This window comes from Harpia harpyja, chromosome 6 (assembly GCF_026419915.1).
Source record: "Harpia harpyja isolate bHarHar1 chromosome 6, bHarHar1 primary haplotype, whole genome shotgun sequence".
Classification (NCBI taxonomy): Eukaryota; Metazoa; Chordata; class Aves; order Accipitriformes; family Accipitridae; genus Harpia; species Harpia harpyja.
Window position 1 is genome coordinate 48,287,367 of NC_068945.1, and position 18,958 is coordinate 48,306,324.

At 41.7% G+C, this 18,958-nt stretch overlaps 1 protein-coding gene across 2 annotated transcripts; it reads left to right on the plus strand.

The window, feature by feature from the left end:
* The first annotated feature begins 12,619 nt into the window (after window positions 1–12,619).
* LOC128143542 (secreted frizzled-related protein 2-like) lies at window positions 12,620–18,582 on the plus strand. 2 transcript variants are annotated; one of them, XM_052790877.1, is made up of 5 exons: window positions 12,620–12,849; window positions 15,095–15,287; window positions 15,796–15,965; window positions 16,888–16,980; window positions 18,082–18,582. In XM_052790877.1, exons 2-5 carry the CDS (start codon window positions 15,109–15,111, stop codon window positions 18,390–18,392), a joined length of 753 nt encoding a protein of 250 aa, XP_052646837.1. In that variant the 5' UTR covers window positions 12,620–12,849; window positions 15,095–15,108; the 3' UTR covers window positions 18,393–18,582. The 2 variants fall into 2 exon arrangements, with proteins under 2 accessions (XP_052646837.1, XP_052646836.1); XM_052790876.1 differs by lacking the exon at window positions 12,620–12,849 and having other exon boundaries at window positions 14,245–15,287.
* The last annotated feature ends 376 nt before the right edge of the window (window positions 18,583–18,958 follow it).

The following is an 18,958-nucleotide window of genomic DNA, read 5'->3' on the forward strand; positions in this document are numbered from 1 at the left end:
TAATGTGTTGTGGGCCAGATGTGGCTCACAATTTCACTTCTTGATTATTTTCTGGGTTTTTTATAGTGTAACACTGAGGTGAGTGCTAATACGAGTCCTGCAAAATGCATTCAGAAGATCCACTTTGTTCTTGATTTGGAACTACTGGGCATATGAGCTGGGTGGGATTCTTTAAGCTTCCTACTTTTTGATCTGCTGTTCAAGTATCAGATGCTTCTGGTCTGCTTCAGCTAAGGTTGTCGGAGAATGAAGCACCTGTTAGGTGATAGCATTCACTGGATCTTGGTATGAGATACGCCTGTAGGGCTTTAGATGGTCTGTGCAGGTACCAGGGAAAGAATAGGGGCTCATAACACCTGCTGTCTCTGCTGATTAATTCTCTATCTCCTGAATGTACTGCAGGGCAACTGGCTGTGTAAATCGAATAATACCAGAAGCAGTTTCATGGACTACAGCACTTAGAATCTCTTCCTAAGTATTTTTAAGAATTCAGAAGCGTGAGTTGGAGAAAGATTAAGGGAGGAGGAGTTCCGTCATACAGACACTTTGAAACTTCACAGACTACAAGTTAACGAGCAGCTCTTGTGTACAGATTATTTGCAGCCTTCTGGGATAGTAACATAATGATCTAAAAACTGCATTGCCTCATAGCAACCACATGCAGCTCTCAGGCATGGGAGTGATGCATGCTTTTTAGCTACCAGGAACAGCATCGCTCTGCAAGAAGGTAAGTGGGGACAGGGAAAGTAATTTAAGGGTTCATTATTTTTGTCTGCTGCTATCCTGCTCTGCAAACAGAGCTCCTTTATGCTTAACCTCATTACATTTCCATGCTGGAGTTTTCTAGTTCATTCCAAGGTCTGCTTCATCAGTAAGCGATGAGGTGCATTTCCAGCTAAGTTTGAGTAATCCAGGCATGCAACTCCTTTCATTGAAGTGTTTTGAATGCACTGTTATTTTTGAGAGGCAAAAGAGGCAAAATGAGGCAACCAGTGAAGCAAACAAATGAAATGTAGTGGAAGAAATTGCTGAGGTCCTGTTTGAGAGCGCTCTCCGTTTTGCCATGCAGTGCCCTGGGGGCACGTGCTCGTGCTCGCAGGGAGCAGGAGATGTCTCTTGCTGTCTTTGCGTGGTGCCCACAGCAACGAGGCTCTCGTCTGAGTGATGCTCCTGATACCAACACAACTGAAGACTGCCACCTAATCCAATTCAGTATGATATTAATAGGAAATTCATTATTATTATAACAGTAATATTGTCACAGGTTATAACAGTAAAATTATACTGCTTGGAAAACCGCGGGCATTTAGTCCACCAGGGGCCTGGGCCAAGGCAGCTTTTTTTCAGGCATTTTAAAAGCCCCATTTGTACATGACAAGGTCTGCCACCAAGTAGTATCACTTTGGCATGTGGCCAACCATTTTGCTGTTCCTAGGAAACTCCTTACATTTTTGTGTTTGAGTCAAGTTTGAATTTCCTTTTTCATAAAAATGGTAGTGTGCTACTATAAGGAGAAAAAATATGGCTGAGAACTGTAATCAGAAAAACATTAACTAAACTTTTCTCTATAGAATCTCTCAAGATATAGGATACCTTATAAAATAAAGGTCAGTTACAAGGAATCAAAATTGCTACTCGGGAAGAATCCTGAACCATGGCTGGAGTAACCAGGTACTTTCAGTTAGAGTTTGGACTCTTAAAAGAATCCCAAGAAGATTTTTTATTTAATGCAGAAAATTAACACAGTATGAACTTCAAATAAAGAGGATGTATGACTGGTGCACGCAAAATGTCTGCTAGTCCTGAAGCAGGGCACCTTTTTAAGAACAGGTTTGCATATTGATGAGGGAAGCACAACACTGCAGGGAACTCCCCAGAAAGCATCCTTCAGAAATGTGGGTTCATCTAGAAACATGGATGTTGTTCCATCTTGCTGGAACAAGACGATCAAATCAGGCAAATGTTTGATTCCATTTAAATGATTACATTAAATGTAAGGCACCTCCAGTGTGTGGTGTTAGCTTGGGTTTTTAACTCTGGATTTCCAGGCAAAAATGTAGCTACAGGGAGATTCATTTCAGGAGTTCATCATAGTCCCAACAGTCTCAATCTAGTCCATATCATTACTACTGTCAACACAGTTTACCTAGGGGATGGTGAGTTCCTCGTCTATGTATTCTATCACACAGGTTTATGCTGTTTTTCTTCACGTGGTATCTCTTTCATTGAAGGCAATGACTAAGTCTTCTCTAGGAATTTGTTAGGATGTTTTTACCAGAAAAGATTATAGCTCCTGCCCCCCCCAGCTCTTGCAGAAGGTGGCAACTATGTGATCACTAAGACAGGGCAAAGTGCAGGATATGAAGGCAGCCTCATGTTTGTGGTATCCAGAATGATCCCCTGTAGAAGCTATAGATCCCTCTCCCCACATCTGCCAAAGCTGCCTTTGATTGTTCCTTGTGTTTTGGCTGGCTGGCTGGCTGGAGACCTCGACACCTGCTGCAGCGGGGAATGTTCTGGGCTTGTACAAGCAAGCCGGTGGGAGCTGAGTGTTGGACACGTGGGCTCTGCGCTAACAAACTCACCAGGGCTGGGAGTGTTTCCAGGTGCTGACCTTCAGCTGCCTGCTCTGTTAAATTGCTAACACAGTTTTGGCCCAGGGCAGCTGTGGCCTTCCTGCGACTCCCCCCGGCACAGCTGAGGAGCTGCTGGTGGCTGGGTGCTGCTCCAAACAGGCAGTGGGATGCTGTCAGCTGGCTTTGGAGGCTAAGAGGCTTTCATAGCCTGGAGTTGGGCAGTTTCTTGCCAATTGGACTTCTTAGATCCAGCAAACTGCTCCAGACATGGTTAATTTACTAGCACAGACATGGCCACAGAGCCAACGGTGCCTGGAAAATTGTGCTCACCCCAAACTGATGGGGTGACTGTATGACTCTAATCTCTGCGCTGTTGTCCTGCAGCCATAAAATAATAAAAATGCAGCCTTTGTGAAGTAGTTGTTTAGGAAAGTGTGATGGTGAGCTCTGCTGTAAGGGTTGTGAGGGCATCCCCAGGGGCCCCCAGAGGCTTGGCTGCCAGGGCTGGGGGCCAGCTCAGAACCAGTGCAGCCAAGGGCAGCCCCTTCCCCATGGTGACCCTAGGGAAAGGCTCCCAGACGCCCTGGCTAGGGGAGCTGCTTCCAGCTGAGGCTCTCGCCTTGGCCCTGCCTGAGCTGCAGCTCCTGCTCCTGGGACCCTCGTGGGTCCCACCGAGCCGCCACCACCACCACCCACGGGCTGATGTCCTAGCCTGGCCTGTCCCCATCCCCAGGGAGCTGCTCCACACACAGGTCTGGGGCTGTCCCTGGCTGCCTCCCGCCTTCTGTCCTGACCTAGATATGATGGTTTACATTAAATTAGGGTCAAGTTGAAAAGAGCTATTGGCAGTGCTCCAAAGTAAAATGGAAATAATATGCATTTCCCCTGCCATTTGGCAAATCTACTGTAAGTCGCTGTGAGTCTCTCATTTGTTATTAACATGATTTGGGCAAAGTAAGTGTCACGACAACATCATTTGCCCTAATAAAGTTTTTCGTATGTGATGCATTTGTGCAAAAGGTAATGATGAGATAGGAAGGAAAATAACTGCAAGAGAACACAGATTTCCTTTAAACGAAGAAAAGACAATACAGGAGGATTTTTTGAAGGCATTACTAATATCTTAAATAACAATCGGACTTGTCAGAGAGGTAGAACCACAGCAGTGAGAATATTGTGAATGCTGAGATCGAGTCTTTCCTGCTGGCAGAGCGTGAGGGCTAAGTCACCAGGGATACAAATAAATTCTGGGTCCCATGTCACATTACAGGCTTTAAACATGACTCCCCTTATGGCTTCCGAACACTCTGGTAATGCTTTACATGAAGGTTGCTGAATTATCAGAACAGGTGTGAAACTATGGCCATACAAAAACAGGTGAATATTTGGAGACTCTGTAAAACAAGTGGGATTCTCTTCACAAACAGCTCACTATAATTACTATAGCTACTCAGTATTGCCATTTTAAGTCTCCGAAACAGAACATTAACTACTTTTCCTTAGGTTTCTCAATGGATTTTATAGCCTTTTATGCTTTATGGCTGGATTAGTGGGTTTGATCACCTGGATTTGATATGATTAATGTTACAAACTTGCTGCATGTCTTCCAGCTTATGAATTGCTTTCCATAGCTAGTGTTTGGCACCATTAAAGTACTTTGAGATATAAATTATTTATGTAAAGGGAAAATTCACTTTGTGCTGTAACCTCAGATCTTAGCACTGGGGTAAGCATGACCTCCCACGAGAAAATGCTCAGGAAAGGCTGAAGAGCCAAGCTGAGCAAGCAGAGAGCATCACTGTGTCCCAAAGATTGACTTGCCTTAATGCCAAATTCATACCAGAGGATGCCTGAGGGCTCCCTTAGGGTTAATAAATTCTTCTCTAATACAGTGATGTGACATCATCAGCTGGTTCATACATCCTTTGTGATCAATTAATAGGTTTAAAGAAGACTAAATCTCTTTCTTCTTGTCCAGGAATGTTAGGCCTTAAAAAATATGGGCATGTCAGTAAGGCTGGTTATGAAGAGCCTGAACCAAAAACAGTCCATTCCTCTTGGAAAGGAGAAAAATGAAAACTTGCAAGTAGGCAGAATTTGAAGCAGTATTTCCCCTCATTTTTCTGTTTTAGCTTTATGTACTCAAGCAGTGTTCTTACCAAGTAAATCAAATGCCACTAATCCTCAAAAAAAAGAAATAGCCAAGTGAATGTTCTCACACATGTGGGCAGGGACCCAAACTGGCTTCTCCCACCGGAGTGCAGGGAGGGAGCGGCTGTGTAAGGACTCCAGTAAGCACAGGGAGAGAAGTTGTTTGTTCCCTTTAAAGCTTGGTGTATGCACCTGCAGCATCCCTTGCTGGAGCCAAGATATTAGGATGAGGATGTTTTACTCAGTCAACCATATTGTAGGGCAAAGTACCTTCCATACTGAATCCTTTTTTAATATCATGTTCCCAAATCAAACATTTTTATATAACCTCCTGAAAGATAATTCACCAAAAAGAGTAGAATGGGTGACCTGTTTATGTTGGCCCCCTTTGTCAGTCTTGTTCACATCAAGGTATGCTGTGAGAACTGCACTGACATCAATAGGATGTATTGTAACACTCAGCATAAGCAAAACAGGAAGAATCTTGGCTTTCAGGATAGCATGGGTTATGGAAACTGTCACTGCCTTCCCTGAGTACAGGATTAGCCTGTCAATAACTCCAGTACTTCTGTTTCATTTTCATAGAATATCAGGAAGAAAAATACTACTCAGCATAAGCATGGATGGCAAAATCTGATCCAATTGCTAAAAAAAAAAAAAAAAAAAAAAGGAAAGGAAATACAGAGCATTTACCCATACAACTGAGTGCTCAGGTTACACTGTCTGGATGTATTTTCTAAAAATATTTTTCTCTCTCACCGAACAAAAAAACCTCTCCTGCCCTGGTACATTTAACAGTAGTAATGCTGTAGTAGAGATGTAGATATAACAAGGCAAGGCTTATGGGGAGTGGTAATAGCTTTTGTCAGACAGACACAACCAGGGGAAAAAAGCTAAAGAAGCTGTCAGGCACACATGCTCCTTTTAAGGTCTGAAACTAGAGCTGCAATCACAAATCTTTTGTCTCTGGATGCTCCTGAGTCTAATTTCAAAATACCTTCCTCTCTCATCTATTTGCTCCTCTATGGTTTCCATAACGAAAAGAGCCTCCTATGGATACAGTTATCAATCTTTGGTCACTGAAACCAGCATGAAACCCTTAATGCTATTTAGAGAATGAAAATGGTTCCTAAGACAAAAAAAATCAGCCTCTCCTAATTAACCCTATATTAAGTTATTTCTCTGGTTCTCCCTCCCTGAGCTTCATAAACTAATTAGAAGTAAACCACAGTTTTAAAGATCGTTTAAGTACTGTTTGATTTTGAGCCCTTTCTAAATGATTGCTCTATAACTTTTCCTTAGTTACTCAGCTCTTGCTGTTGTGTAGCTATTTAGGATGGATTCATCTCCGTTTCATTTCCCCGGTTGCACCACTGGAAGAAAATTATTGCCCTGGGATGAGGGTAAAGTGCTGTGAAAGCCAAATGACATAACATTTCACAGGCAGGCCTTGCGTGGTCTGCATCCAGATTAGCAAATGGGCACTGGAGTCATGGACCCTCTAACCCTGGCCTGCAGGCTGAAGGGCTCTCACCCAGGTATTTAAATCCAAATAGGGTTTAATCATTAGGGTGGAGACTTCTTTATCAGTGAACTTCTCTTCGAGGTAGGGTAATAGAAACCAAATGTCTTTGATCTCAACAGAGGCAGTGTGTGCAACACAAGCCACTGTGAAAGGGAAGGAACCTGCTGTCTGCCCCCTGAACTCTCAGGGACTGAAGGCCCAAAGAAAGAGAAAACCTACTTATTTTCTTCCCCCTCTTTTTTAAAGTGTATTGCACCTATGCTTTCTGTTTGAAGACTGATTTGTGGGTTTTTTTAATTGAATTCTCCCCCTTTGCAGAGAATTTAAAGTCTGTCATGAATACCATGGGGGCTGTCCCACAAAATGGAGGAGTGGGGCTGAAGTGGTCCTGCTGTGGGAATGATTATGGCAATATGAATGCTCTTTATAGGAGCAATTGCCAAGTTTTGGCAGATTTTGAGGGCTCAGCATCACAGCGTTATGAGAAGGCATTATGTAACCCCATTAGGGTGTATGTAAAAAGATTTTGTAAGTGTACAAGATGCAAAATCTACTTAGTTTTACGTAACTGTTCTACTAGAAGTCTTGTCAGGTGGACAAGAGGCCTATTTACAGGAATACCATCCATGTATGACAACATAGAGAAAATCATAAAGGTTTGATTCAAAAAGAAGTCGTGTCTGTGAAGCCATTATCACATTTGATGTCTAGAGCTGCCCACGATGATCTGGCTAATGCCTGGCATGGTCCTGCCAGTCGCCTGCCACAGTGCTGTTCTCCCGCTCTCTCTCGCCTTCTTCACTCCTCACAGAAGGGTGTGATTTGGCACGCATTCGTAATCGAAACGGGTTACACAAAAGGCCAGTGGCTTCATTCATTGAACCTTGAAAAATGTTTTGAGTTCCTTGATACATGAGAAATACTGAAGAAAAGTAGATTAGTGACAGCTGTAATAGCAAGTGTGTCTTTTGGTGCAGTAAGAAGGTGCGTTAAAGGCACCAAAAGGCTGTCTTCTGTGATCATCCTTTCCCAGAAGGTGTGTGTAAGGGAACATCTAAAATAGGGAGCGTGAAAATAAATAAAGAATTTTCACACTTTCAGTGAGTACCCTTTACCCTTCAGGCAAAGAGCTCAAGTAACAAAAAAGAACTATTCCCATCAAATATTTGCATAGCAGTCAGGTAACAATTATATACCATGCACCTATGAATGGACATACTCATTTGTGAAGCAGTTACTCTTGTAAGTAATTTGTAATTGCCAAAATTAAAAACATTTTTCTTTTCTGTGAATCCCCAAACAGCTTTTGAATATTGACTATACACACACTTGAGTTCAGGACACAGCTATTTGTTTTAATTAAGCCACCTGAAGTTTAGTACGCACATGTGTACTTGAATGAAAAAGTTTGCAACTGCTTTTAGAAAAAAAAAATATCTCTTTCCAAAACTACGCTGACATAGAAACTTAAAGGCTAGGATTTATCCAGAAAATATTTTTTTCTTTTTGAAATTTCAAAATGTAAATCTACACCCTTAAAAACAATATGAGTCATGGCTTGGAGAGAAATTTATAACCAAAAAAAGCTGCCACGATTCTAACAACCAGAATCTGGCATTCATGTTCAGGGTGTAACTCTGACTATTTCTTGACAAATCTTTGTTTTAATCTCAGTTCACCAAAAACATTTGCAACAGGAACACTTATTTTGATTATTTAGATTTAAATACATTTTCAATGCCTGGAAAGCGATTACATTTTACCATCATTATTCAAGAAAAAAATAATGCTAATGCCAGAGGGAATTTTGCTTAGAGAAGATTTGGCCATAATATCTAATTCAGATATTTGAAGCACATTTATTTATTTGTGAAACTTTACAGACATTATTTAATTTTCCTTATTCAGTAAAGCATTTAGGCTGAAGTTTGACTTTTAAACAGAGGCTTCAGGTCTGCTGATTCCCACAGCCTTAAAGCAAAGCGAGCCTGGCCTGCCATGTACTGTTATAAGGTCAGATGCTCAGAGCCTTTCCTCCGGGTGGCTGGGGTACATAGATGCAAAATACCGCCAAGCGACTTAAAAGGGATGGGCTCCAGGCGTGCTGGAGTCAGCAGAGCACTCACCCACGGTTCTACTTGCTTAACTGATAGAGCTATCTCCAGTGACAGCCAGAAGCCAGACATAATTTTCAAGACTTAATGTGCTTCCGTCTTATCTAGATGATCAGTAGCTGGCTACAGGCAACAGACAAAGAAAGAAGGGGGCGGGGGCGGGTAGACAAGATGACCCTGTTTACTTTCTCAATGGACTACAAATAGTTGGTATGTACCTGCTGTTTACTTGTAGCCCAAACAGCTGTTGCCCTGCCTCCTTATGAAACTGTCTTGAGTCTACTGGTACTCCCTTTTGTTCACAGAGGTTTGGAAACGATGCTGTGGGCTCTCAGTTTAACCTCGCTTTTTATTTCATTTGGAGCTGCTTGTGATGAACAATGCAGGAGAGGGGACTCAGCTATGATAGAAATTTGGTAGAGGGAAAACAAGCTCAGTTGCCAAACGACTGCAAAAACTGCTTAAGTCTAAAAGAAACAGGAGCTTTTCTGCAGAGCAACAATTGTGTCTGGAATACATGAAACTCCATTTGTCAAATGGTCCTTCTTCCACAAAATTAAATCAGAGCAGAACTAAATTGAAACCCAGTAAAACTGACTAAAAACTAAAAAGAAGAATAGGCAGTATTAGCCAAACCAGCAAACCAGTACCAACCAAAAAAAGCCCCACCCAAACAAACCTAAGAAGTTTAATTTTTTACCTGGGGGAAAACAGAGAAGAATAGCTATTACTCCTGGCTCTCTGTGGAAGGTGCTCATCTGGTACATGATCAATAGTGTAAAACCCTAAATTCAGGAAAACTGTATTTTGCTCTCACCTGAAAGCTATCATTTGGAATTTGCTTACCCCTGGAGCAAAACCACCACCACTATTGAGCCTGCCGCACTGCTTATGATTGAAGAGAAAATTCCACTTTCTTAATGATAATCATTCCAGAGCTTCTCTCCTCCTTTCAGCCACCTTGAAAACAAACAGCTTCACACAGCATTTAACCAATATGGTGTTCACCGTAAGGCCCTGCCGTGCAGCGTATGGGATATGGCCTAAATGCAATTTCGTGAGCGTGCCACTAGTAAGTCAGTATAGGATTTCAGTTCTTCCCCTAAAATCACTTTACGCGACTTGTCCTGCTCTGCAGTGATAAAAATATTGCTGGACAGGAGACCCAAAAGCTGAGTGGGTCAATGAATATTGAGATTGCAAAGCTCAATTGTACGCCTGCGTTAGCTGCTAGCTGATTAGCAAGTCATCTAATCTTCCTTTGCCCTTCTTCCATCCCTGACCTACTTAGGAAATGCTACTTACCCATTTTTTTTATAGTATTCAGCACCCTTGTGCCTTTAGGTCATACTGTTGGAATCTGCTCTTGTAGCATCTTAACACTTCGTATTCGAATGCATTTAATTTCCAGCAGCCCCCCCGGCACTGTTAACCATGACAGTCTATGTGTGGAGAAGTACAATGCAGGGGGGTTAAAGCTCAACAGGAAGCTTGTGGCAGAGTCGGAAACTAAGTTTGGGTCACACAAAGCATGGACTTTCTCTTTCACTAGTGAAACAAACATCCCTCTCGGTTAATCAATTGACAGTAATAAGGACAGAGCTCAGCATGCCATAGCAGTGAGCCTTTAACAACTTGCATTACAGATTCATAAGGAAATACAGTGTTTCTGTCCTTTAAAAATGAAAACAATGCTAAAGCCATTGTGACAAATAAATTAACAAGGCCTTTTCAAAACCATCTATGACTCTTCCTCCACTGTTTTACAGATACCACATGTGGCCTAATTGCTCTTTCATAAAGCAAAGGAAACATGAAATAAACCCTGCCCTGCAGAGTAAGGTTGTTGGTCCAGCAAAGCTGTCATCAGAGTAAGGACTGTCTCTCCACAACCTCCTTTTGCAACTCGGGGTGCACGGTTACAAGCTTTGATCCTTGTCTGAGAACCTTGCATCTCTGCAATTAGACTCCAGATAAAAATGACTCCAGCCGAATATTGCAACAAATGTTTAGATTAAAACCAAAAATCCCTACATCTGCTACTTTGCTCTCAAACCCCTACTTTCTTTGAGGAAAATTTCAGTCCCATTTCTTACTGGGGTCTGATGGGTGGCTCCTGGTTAATCTCTGTCTGTCTCCCTGGTAACAGTCAAAGGGGACGACACAGAGGTGGCCACGGAGCAGCCTCCAGCCCCTGTTCCTGTTATCAGGGTCCATCAGCAGGAGACCGTTGCTCATGTCCAGGAACAATAAATACAGCCCGTGGCTAAGGGAATAACCATGCAGTGTTCTTCAGAAGTCTCAAAGAGCATTAGCTGGATTCCAGATTTCGAGAAGGAAGTTTCCCTAAGCCCTCAGGTCTTGTATTTTATGCTGCCCGCTCAAAATGTATGCAGACACTGCAATTCTCATGGTAGTTTGCTAAACTAATAGTTTTTTTTCATTTTAGACAGTCTTTATTCAAGCAACCTCTACAGACATATATCACTATGATAAGAAATAGTGTGCCCCGGCCAGCTTTTGTGCAATTTGAACGTTTAGCTGGTGTGGCAACAGTAAATTACAGTTTACTGTGTTCCCAAAAGCAAGCTGTGTGTATATTTGCCTGACATTTTTTTCCACGCCATGTCAATGAGCAGCTGAGCATTTGCAAAAAAAGAGAATCTATGTCACAGCAACGTGGGTGCTGCAGCTCATGCTTCTGCCAAGGACCCAACATCTGACTGACCTGAAGCACTCTCCAAGCAATGGCAATCTACTTTGCATGGTCATTTTTAATAACTGTTCTGCAAGACTCCTGCTAAAAATGATAAATGATAATGACTTGCTGTCAAACCAAGTTTCAAGGTAGCATCTGCTCGTGAAGAACATCAAACTAATTAAGTCTAAACAGAAGCACAGCCGAAGTCTTTCCCTTGCTTAAAAGTGGCTTGTGAGTGTAGCGAAAAGAAGTGTCAAATTGGTAAATTCCTTAGTAAATGATGGCACTGAAAATGGCACAGGATAAGGAGTTTGACCCAGCTAACATCTTAAACCCAGTGACTGTCAGAAGAGAGAGGAATCAGAAGCTCCCATAAATGATGCTCTTTCCTGACAGAAGACGGCTAGCAAAAATGACTGAATTACAGATAATGCTCTGGTTTCAGATCCAGCCTTAAACCCAATGCAGTCATAGGTGTCCAGCAAAGGCATTTATGCACATTTTGTTCTCAGAGCTGGTGACGATTCTTCAGCCCTCAAGTGAGCTTCATCATTCCTGACAAACACGTAAAGTCTTGCTATTCCCTGGGTGAATGGCTACTTCAGTCAAAACAGCAAGAAAACAAAAAGGAACAGAAGCAAAGCAGATGGCCTGTTATTCTTTCGATGGCAAAACCATGGAGTTTCCTCCACACCCTCGAATCCTCCAGGGTCCCCACTGAAGCGCCGTGCCAGACGTGGCCGAACAGTAGCGTGCAGCTCCTTCCTGACCTGCTGAGGCCTCAACCCTCCTGCGTGGTCTGGCCCTCAGCCTCCAAAGATACCACTGTACTCACACGGAGAAAAATTATTTTCTTTAGCATTACAAAATGATGGCCCACTGAAAGTGGGTCGCCGAAAGCAAAGCATCAAAAGATAGCTGGCCTCCTTTGAGTCATATCTGAGGCTAAAAGAAACTTTAAGGTACAGCTCTGTGGTGGCTCATAAATGACCTACCCCCTGTGAAGCCCCAGCAGGAAACTGGCTCAGAGATACACAATTATTTACTTCTAAGACAGTTCCTATGGAGACTGAGTTTGTCAGGAGAGGTATTAGCTCTTATTAGATCATCTTCGTCTCACACACTCTCGTTATGCCTGTCTCTGTCCTGCCCATCAGTGGTGGCCCAGAGGGAGCTCTCAAAATCAGACCTGCTGTGTCACAAGGCAGCACGCCTGGTCTCAGGTAAAGCCAGAGCTCTGCCCAGCACAGGGCTAGCACGGGGCAGTTTGCAAGGCACTCCGCAGTGGGAAGGGGGAGAGCAAGCCCCCTCGGCAACACTGTTCTTGCAGAGCAGTGCCGGCACAGCTAGTGACTCAATAACCCCTCATTATCTGGAGGAACGGAGTTGACTCAGGTTTTAGGATCAGTCAAGTTTTCTTGTAGGTTGTGAGACAGTCACAGAGAAAAACATCTAAATAATTGAGAGACCAAAAGCTCTTTCTTAATATATATTTTATATCACTCAGGAATGTGCCCATAATTCCATGCCCTACAGGCAATGGAAGGGCTTCCTTCACCAGAGATCTTGCCACCTACTTTCAGATAGCAATCAGATGAGAAAAGTATTACAAAAGAATTCTGTTAGGGCCAGAGAGGAATTTGTTTAATTTCATAAAATTATGGGGTGACTTGGTAAAGATGTCAGCAACATGGATGGATGCAGAAGCCTGCTGGATAAGGGGGACACTCATATATGGAACCCAGTTTCACTCCAGTTGCTGAATGCCAAAGTGACGCTCAGGTGAGAGGCGTCAGGGTGTCTGCAAGATCTCTGGAGCCTGTGTGAGCTGAGCTCTGCGCACTGGGCAGCTGTGCCTGTGCATAGGAGGTGAGGCTTACAGCTTCGCTCTGAGAGCCAGGCGATACCGGGGAGCCGTTCAAAGAGGCTGCGCAGTTGGCTTGGCGTGCAGGTCTGCCCTCTTCCTGGGCTGAGCAGCTTCGTGCTGTCATTTCGTTGCAAAATGGTAGCAAGAGCAGCTATGTGAAAGCGTGGCCCCCAGGGACACCTGCATAGATTTAGCAAGAACGGACTTTTACTGAGTTTTAGTAAGGCTCTTCAACCTCTTACAGAATATGTGGAGCACCTGGCAAAGGGATGCTACCATCAGGCCTAAATCATCCTGGTTAGGTACTCAGTCCCTCTGCTTTGAAGTGGGATAACAGATACAGAGAAACCACATTTATTGGAAAAAACACAGAGCTGGCAGCAAAATATGTAAAGAAAAACTGACAATTCTTTTAAATATGTCTTTAGTTCCTGGAATCTTGCATGCTGTCATTTTTTTCTGATTTACTTAAACAGATACTGTAATTTTCCCAGTAGTTTAGAGTAAAGACGACAGCTAAGGAGGAATCAGTGGGGGTTTGTCATTGGTTTCAAAGTTGCTAGGATTAATAATCTAACATTTAGGTATAAACATGTAAGTGATACGTAGTGCATTGTCTAAATGTGCTACATCTAGGTATAAGCACAAAAAGCTGCTGGTTTTGAAGAATGTATTTCAATCAAGCATCAGTAATACTAGATGATACACTATTACAAACATACTCATTTTAGCCTAATAATCAAGCCAGATACTTTACAGTAGATCCACCTATGTATTATTAATATCTAAACATTTCTGCTAATAAATTATGTAATAAGAAATGGAAATAAAAATTAACACCCATAACTAATTGGAAAAATGTTTTCATCAAATTAAAAATTTCCACAAAATGTTTTGTTTAGATCTTCAACTCTTCTAATTAATAATCTGACTTTTCTGTTCATAATAGGTAAGCTACACATTACTCAGACCCTCTGGCACCTTAACTGATTCCCCAAGTTTTCTGCAGCGAAGAGCTGTTTATCAGTACTATACTAAGAACAATAATGAAGTACTCCATCAGTAATTCTGTTAACTTTTAACTTAAGAAATGTAATGCTATTTTTTGTGCTACAAACAGAAAAAGTACACATCTGGTATTGTTTGCTTTCATACAGCTTAATGTAATTATAATTTATTAATAAATAGGTGAAACGCTACATTATTTGAGCAATTTTAAGTGCAACCAGGTCCATTTGAAATAATAAAAATGTTTCTCCATATGTGTAACTGCCTTTTCACTCTGAATAAATACTGATAGCCGCAACAGTCCTACAATATTAAATCCACCACTGAACTTGAATAAATGAAAGATGCGAGTTCTGTAGCCATCTGATAGGCACATACTCCAATCAGTAAAACAATTCTGTATTTTCGGTTGTCTATTAAAATTAATAGAAGTTGGGACCTTTAGCATGTCACAGGGTAGGGATCCAAATTTCCAGACAAAATACTTGGTTAATAGCAGGAGGTTGTCTCTTTTATAGCACGTGACCAAAGAAAGTACCTCTTCTACATTGTAAAACAGTGGAAGAGACATGGGCAATTAGCACAAGCAAAACATTTTCACTTGATAAGTCAATCTGGGCTGTTTTTTCTGCCCTGTCAGCAGTGTCTGAAGACAAAGGAGACACAGCAGCCCCAGGAGACAGCTTGTCTGCCCAGCGGTTTTTCTGGGGGATCGCTTAATTTCTTTTAGAAAGCACATAGCAAACCTTCTAGGTGTCAAAATTTAATATGCCACATAGCATGCTGCAGCAACTGACACCATGGGACATGTGAAAGGCTATAGCAAATTGGTGTCTTTAGGAAACATACTTCTGTACTTTGTCTCCACCTCCCTAGTTATCATAACAATCCCTTGAATAGGCAATAAGATGTGGTCTTGTCTTGAGTAATTTGATAAGCAGTTGATAACCAACAGTTCATTAAACTCTTGGGATATATAAGCCACAAGGTTTTCAGCATGCCCCTGCACTTGGGGGGTTTGACAGCTCCCTGCTCAGCAGCCCAGGAGTCACTGGAAGATGGTCTTGACTGCAAAAATACTTGTTTTTGCTGTGAGTGGTTTCCTAAGAGTGGCAACAGGCTTTGACATTGGATTATCCACAAAATGTGTAGTGATACCCAAGGAGATGGACATGTGCCACAAGATTGGATACTCTGAAATGAGGCTTCCCAACCTGATGGGACACACAAGCATGGCAGAGGTTATCCTAAAATCTACCACCTGGCAGCACCTTGCTCATACAGACTGTCACCCTCACGTGAGGACATTCCTGTGCTCCCTGTTTGCACCCATCTGTTTAGATACGTAAGTACCACAGCACAGTGCAAAACTCCAGCCGTTATTTGTCAGAACAGGGATCAAATGAAATGCATGTTTATCATAACCTAAAGGTGATCTCTGCTTTTTCTGAAATAATTCTGTTAACTTTTTTGTACTCATCGGAAAGAAAAGTACTGAAAACACGTTCCAGTTCAGCTTTAGTTTGCCTTGGGAAAATGAATGCATTTGTCAAAGGATATAATGTTTTATTTTGTTACAGTTGGAATTTTATTCTTGTTAATTTAGGATTGAAGCACTTACTGCGAATAAAAGCATTTTAAAAGCTGTGACTTAATCCTGTAAGCTCAGTCCAGTCCACATACAGACCACTTGCGTAGTTTGCACAGCTGCTGCTTTTAGAATTATATTATTATTGAAGGGTGTTAAACATCAGCGAAGACGATGTACTTCGCACAGAAATCATTGTTGCAGTAGTTTCTGTCGTCACTGAGTGAGTTTAACTGATTCAGCCTGGTATTTCCTCTGGCGACAGGTTTATCCATCCTTGTAGGAGTATGTGTGTTGCCGTCCGTGACAGCTGTGCCCCTGTGCTCGCCTGCCACGGACACCCCTGGCCTGACAGTCTGGACTGTGACCGATTCCCTGCGGACGAGGACATGTGCCTGGCATCTCTTACAAAGGAATATAAATACTTGCACAAAGGTAGCTGAAAGATGGCAGAGGGGAGGGTGGCCGTACTCTGTGTTCCTGGGAATCAAGGAGATAACAAGGGACACCGTTCCCAAAGAGTCTGTGATTTTGTAAATGGAGTCGTTTCTATCTGTACTGCTTCACCCTGTTCATGCAGATGGCAGGGGAAAGTGCTGGTACTTGCAGTGTAAGCTGCAGCAGACCTCAGATGATGTAAATCAGCATCGCTCAAAAAAAATAAAGTGTAGATAGTCTACGCTGAGATAGTGGAGGAAGGCGATTATCACCCTGCACAGCTATGGGCAGTATCATACCCACATACAGACAGCACACTGTGTTTGATTTATTTTGAGATCTCTTTATAGACTTATCAATGGCCCTTATCATGGATAAATTTACATATACAATGAACTGATTCTCAGATCAGCTTAGAAAAGCTGGGATGATTTACTATCTGATTTTCCTTAGGGAAACCTGAGTTACCATGACATTAATGTTCAGATCTTCATATGCACTCAGGCTTATTACCTTCTGCAGAAAACAGTAGGAATCAGCTGCTGCTAGCACACCCAAATTCATATATCCACAATCCTAGGGCAGCTGCACCCAGAGTCACTGACAGAATCAGCCACCTAACCCCTTTCCCACCTACCGTAGCCATATTAAAAATAATACTGTATTTGTTACTGTATTTGATGCTGATAATTGAGCTTGTCAGTCTGAACAAGGACTGAATATGCATGAAAAATAAAAATCCTTTTCATCCCTAGCTGTGTTTTCAGAGAAGTGTGTAGATTTTTTACGTTATCACTGACCAATTTTGTATTTTCTCTGTCATCCTTGTGGTTAAATAGTGGGCTTTCAGCTTTGACAGCAGAAAACTAAAACAAAAGATTCTAAAAGATAACGATGAGACTTTGTAATTTCTTACCAGTCCTACCAAAGCCTGCCTGCCAGACCTGCCCAGCAGTGGAGGAATTCTTTACGCACAAAAGAGTTCTCGAAGTTTTCTGTGACAGTAACTTTGGTAAGTCCTTGCTAATATGGCTGCTATTAAAGAGATGAACAACTCTCCGTCTAAAATGCTTTAAAATTAGGATTATAATAAGTGACAGTTTCTGCTGGGATTTCAAAGGATTAAGAGTTTGGCTGCAGACTTAACTTTAGGTTGTTTTTCAGAATACGTTATTTCTAATCAAAATATAAGGAGGATTTTTTCGCATGAAAGATTAATTAATAATCTAGTTTACAACCAAATAGCTCTTCCGTTCTTGTCTAGTTGGCTACAATGTAGTACAACATGCTTTATGGAAAACATTTTTGGCAAAAGCAGCCAAATAAGCAGGTTTGCCTTTTAGTAGTGGTTAAACCCAAAGTAAAGCTTTGGTGTTTTACCAGCGAAAGGCGTGTCCTTGTTACTTGTGTGCGTGAGTTTTTCATGATACATAGCTTACTGAAAAGGAGACTCAGAAAATCGTATTAGTAAAAGAAATTCTTACCTTGTGTCGTCTTATTGGAGTGACAGGCAATACTTCGGAGCTTGCCCTAGAAAATTCCCACAAAGCTCTTTGGCGTCAGCACAGAGACTCTGAGTGACTTTGGCTGGCATTAGATCAAGCCGTATAGAGAAATTTCATACTAAAAAGTGTTGGTGGAGTCAAGTGGGGTGGGTAGATGCCTATAATGAAAAGGGAATATGTAAAAGGGTGGTATCAGCAAGCACTACTAGCTACTTTTGCTGAGGGGTTCCTAACATGGACAAAGTGAATTTCAGGAGAATTGCTTGGGCAAGCTGGGCAGCTTCGTGGTACAAGAACAACACCAGCAGCTTACAATATCTAATTATCTGAAAAGTCTGACATCCATGGTGAACGTAACAATACATTACTCACTTTTCTGGAAGTATTTTTTCCTAGTTGCCTAATTCCATGAAAAAAATCTTTACTACATAACCTTTATTTTTAAAAAATGTTTTAAAATGTATACTGCTGCTGGAGAAGGCCTCACCATACTCTATCAGCATAAATTATGATAGTATTTTTAAGGAATCATCCTACTTTCATTGGTAGTGTTTCTTTCTGCATTTGAGTAAATGAAGTGACTTACATGTTTCTTTCTCTTTCCTTAGCAGTGAAAGTAAAGCTGTCCAAGAAGAGAACAGTATTTGGTGACCAAGAGTATAACATTGAATGCCAAGTGGAATTCATTACCCCGGGCTCACTCTTGCCTTATGAAACTCAGAGTATGATACAAAAGTGGCTGCTTATCAATGAAAACTGTATGCAGAGGATGACTCCGACCTATCGTCCCATGGTGTATCTCCTTGTGGGGAATATTGAAGAGGGCATCATTTTAGTAAACCAGGTTTATCGTTGGCAGAGGAGGGACTCCCAGCTGAATTTGGCCACTCAGAAGTGGAGATACCATAAATGCTTGTAAATATTTACCATGTTATTTGTAAAAATATGATTATACTTCTCATGCCAAACCTATCTTGTAAATAGGAATGTATTATAAGTGGAATGTAAAGTCTTAATTTCCTTTTAAATTGTATTATAAATTGAACTTAAATCCCAGTGTTATCAGACCTCCTTTCTGTATTGTTACAGCTATTCACATCAGGTTTGAACTTGGCCAACCATGTATAAATGTTTCTTTGAGTTATCGCAAAAAAAATTGTAATGTGTGCAAAAACTGGCATAAAACAGTTTTAATCTAGCTGACTACCTTTAATGTATTGTTCTATACCACCCACTCTGCCATTTTCTCCAGTTACCTAAACTTTCCCTTGCTTGATGTTTCATTAATCCACCTCATTTTCTCCCATCAGAGTATTTTAAAAGAAGGCAGCCCTCTGCTGGTCGCTTTTGCCGGAATCACAGTGGAATAAATAGGAACTGTAAACATGATATGGTTGGCCCCAGCCACAAGAAGATTTGGTTATTGAGTGTCATTTTACAATGACAGAGCTGAAAGCAGCTCGGTGGTAACACCTGAGAGCATAG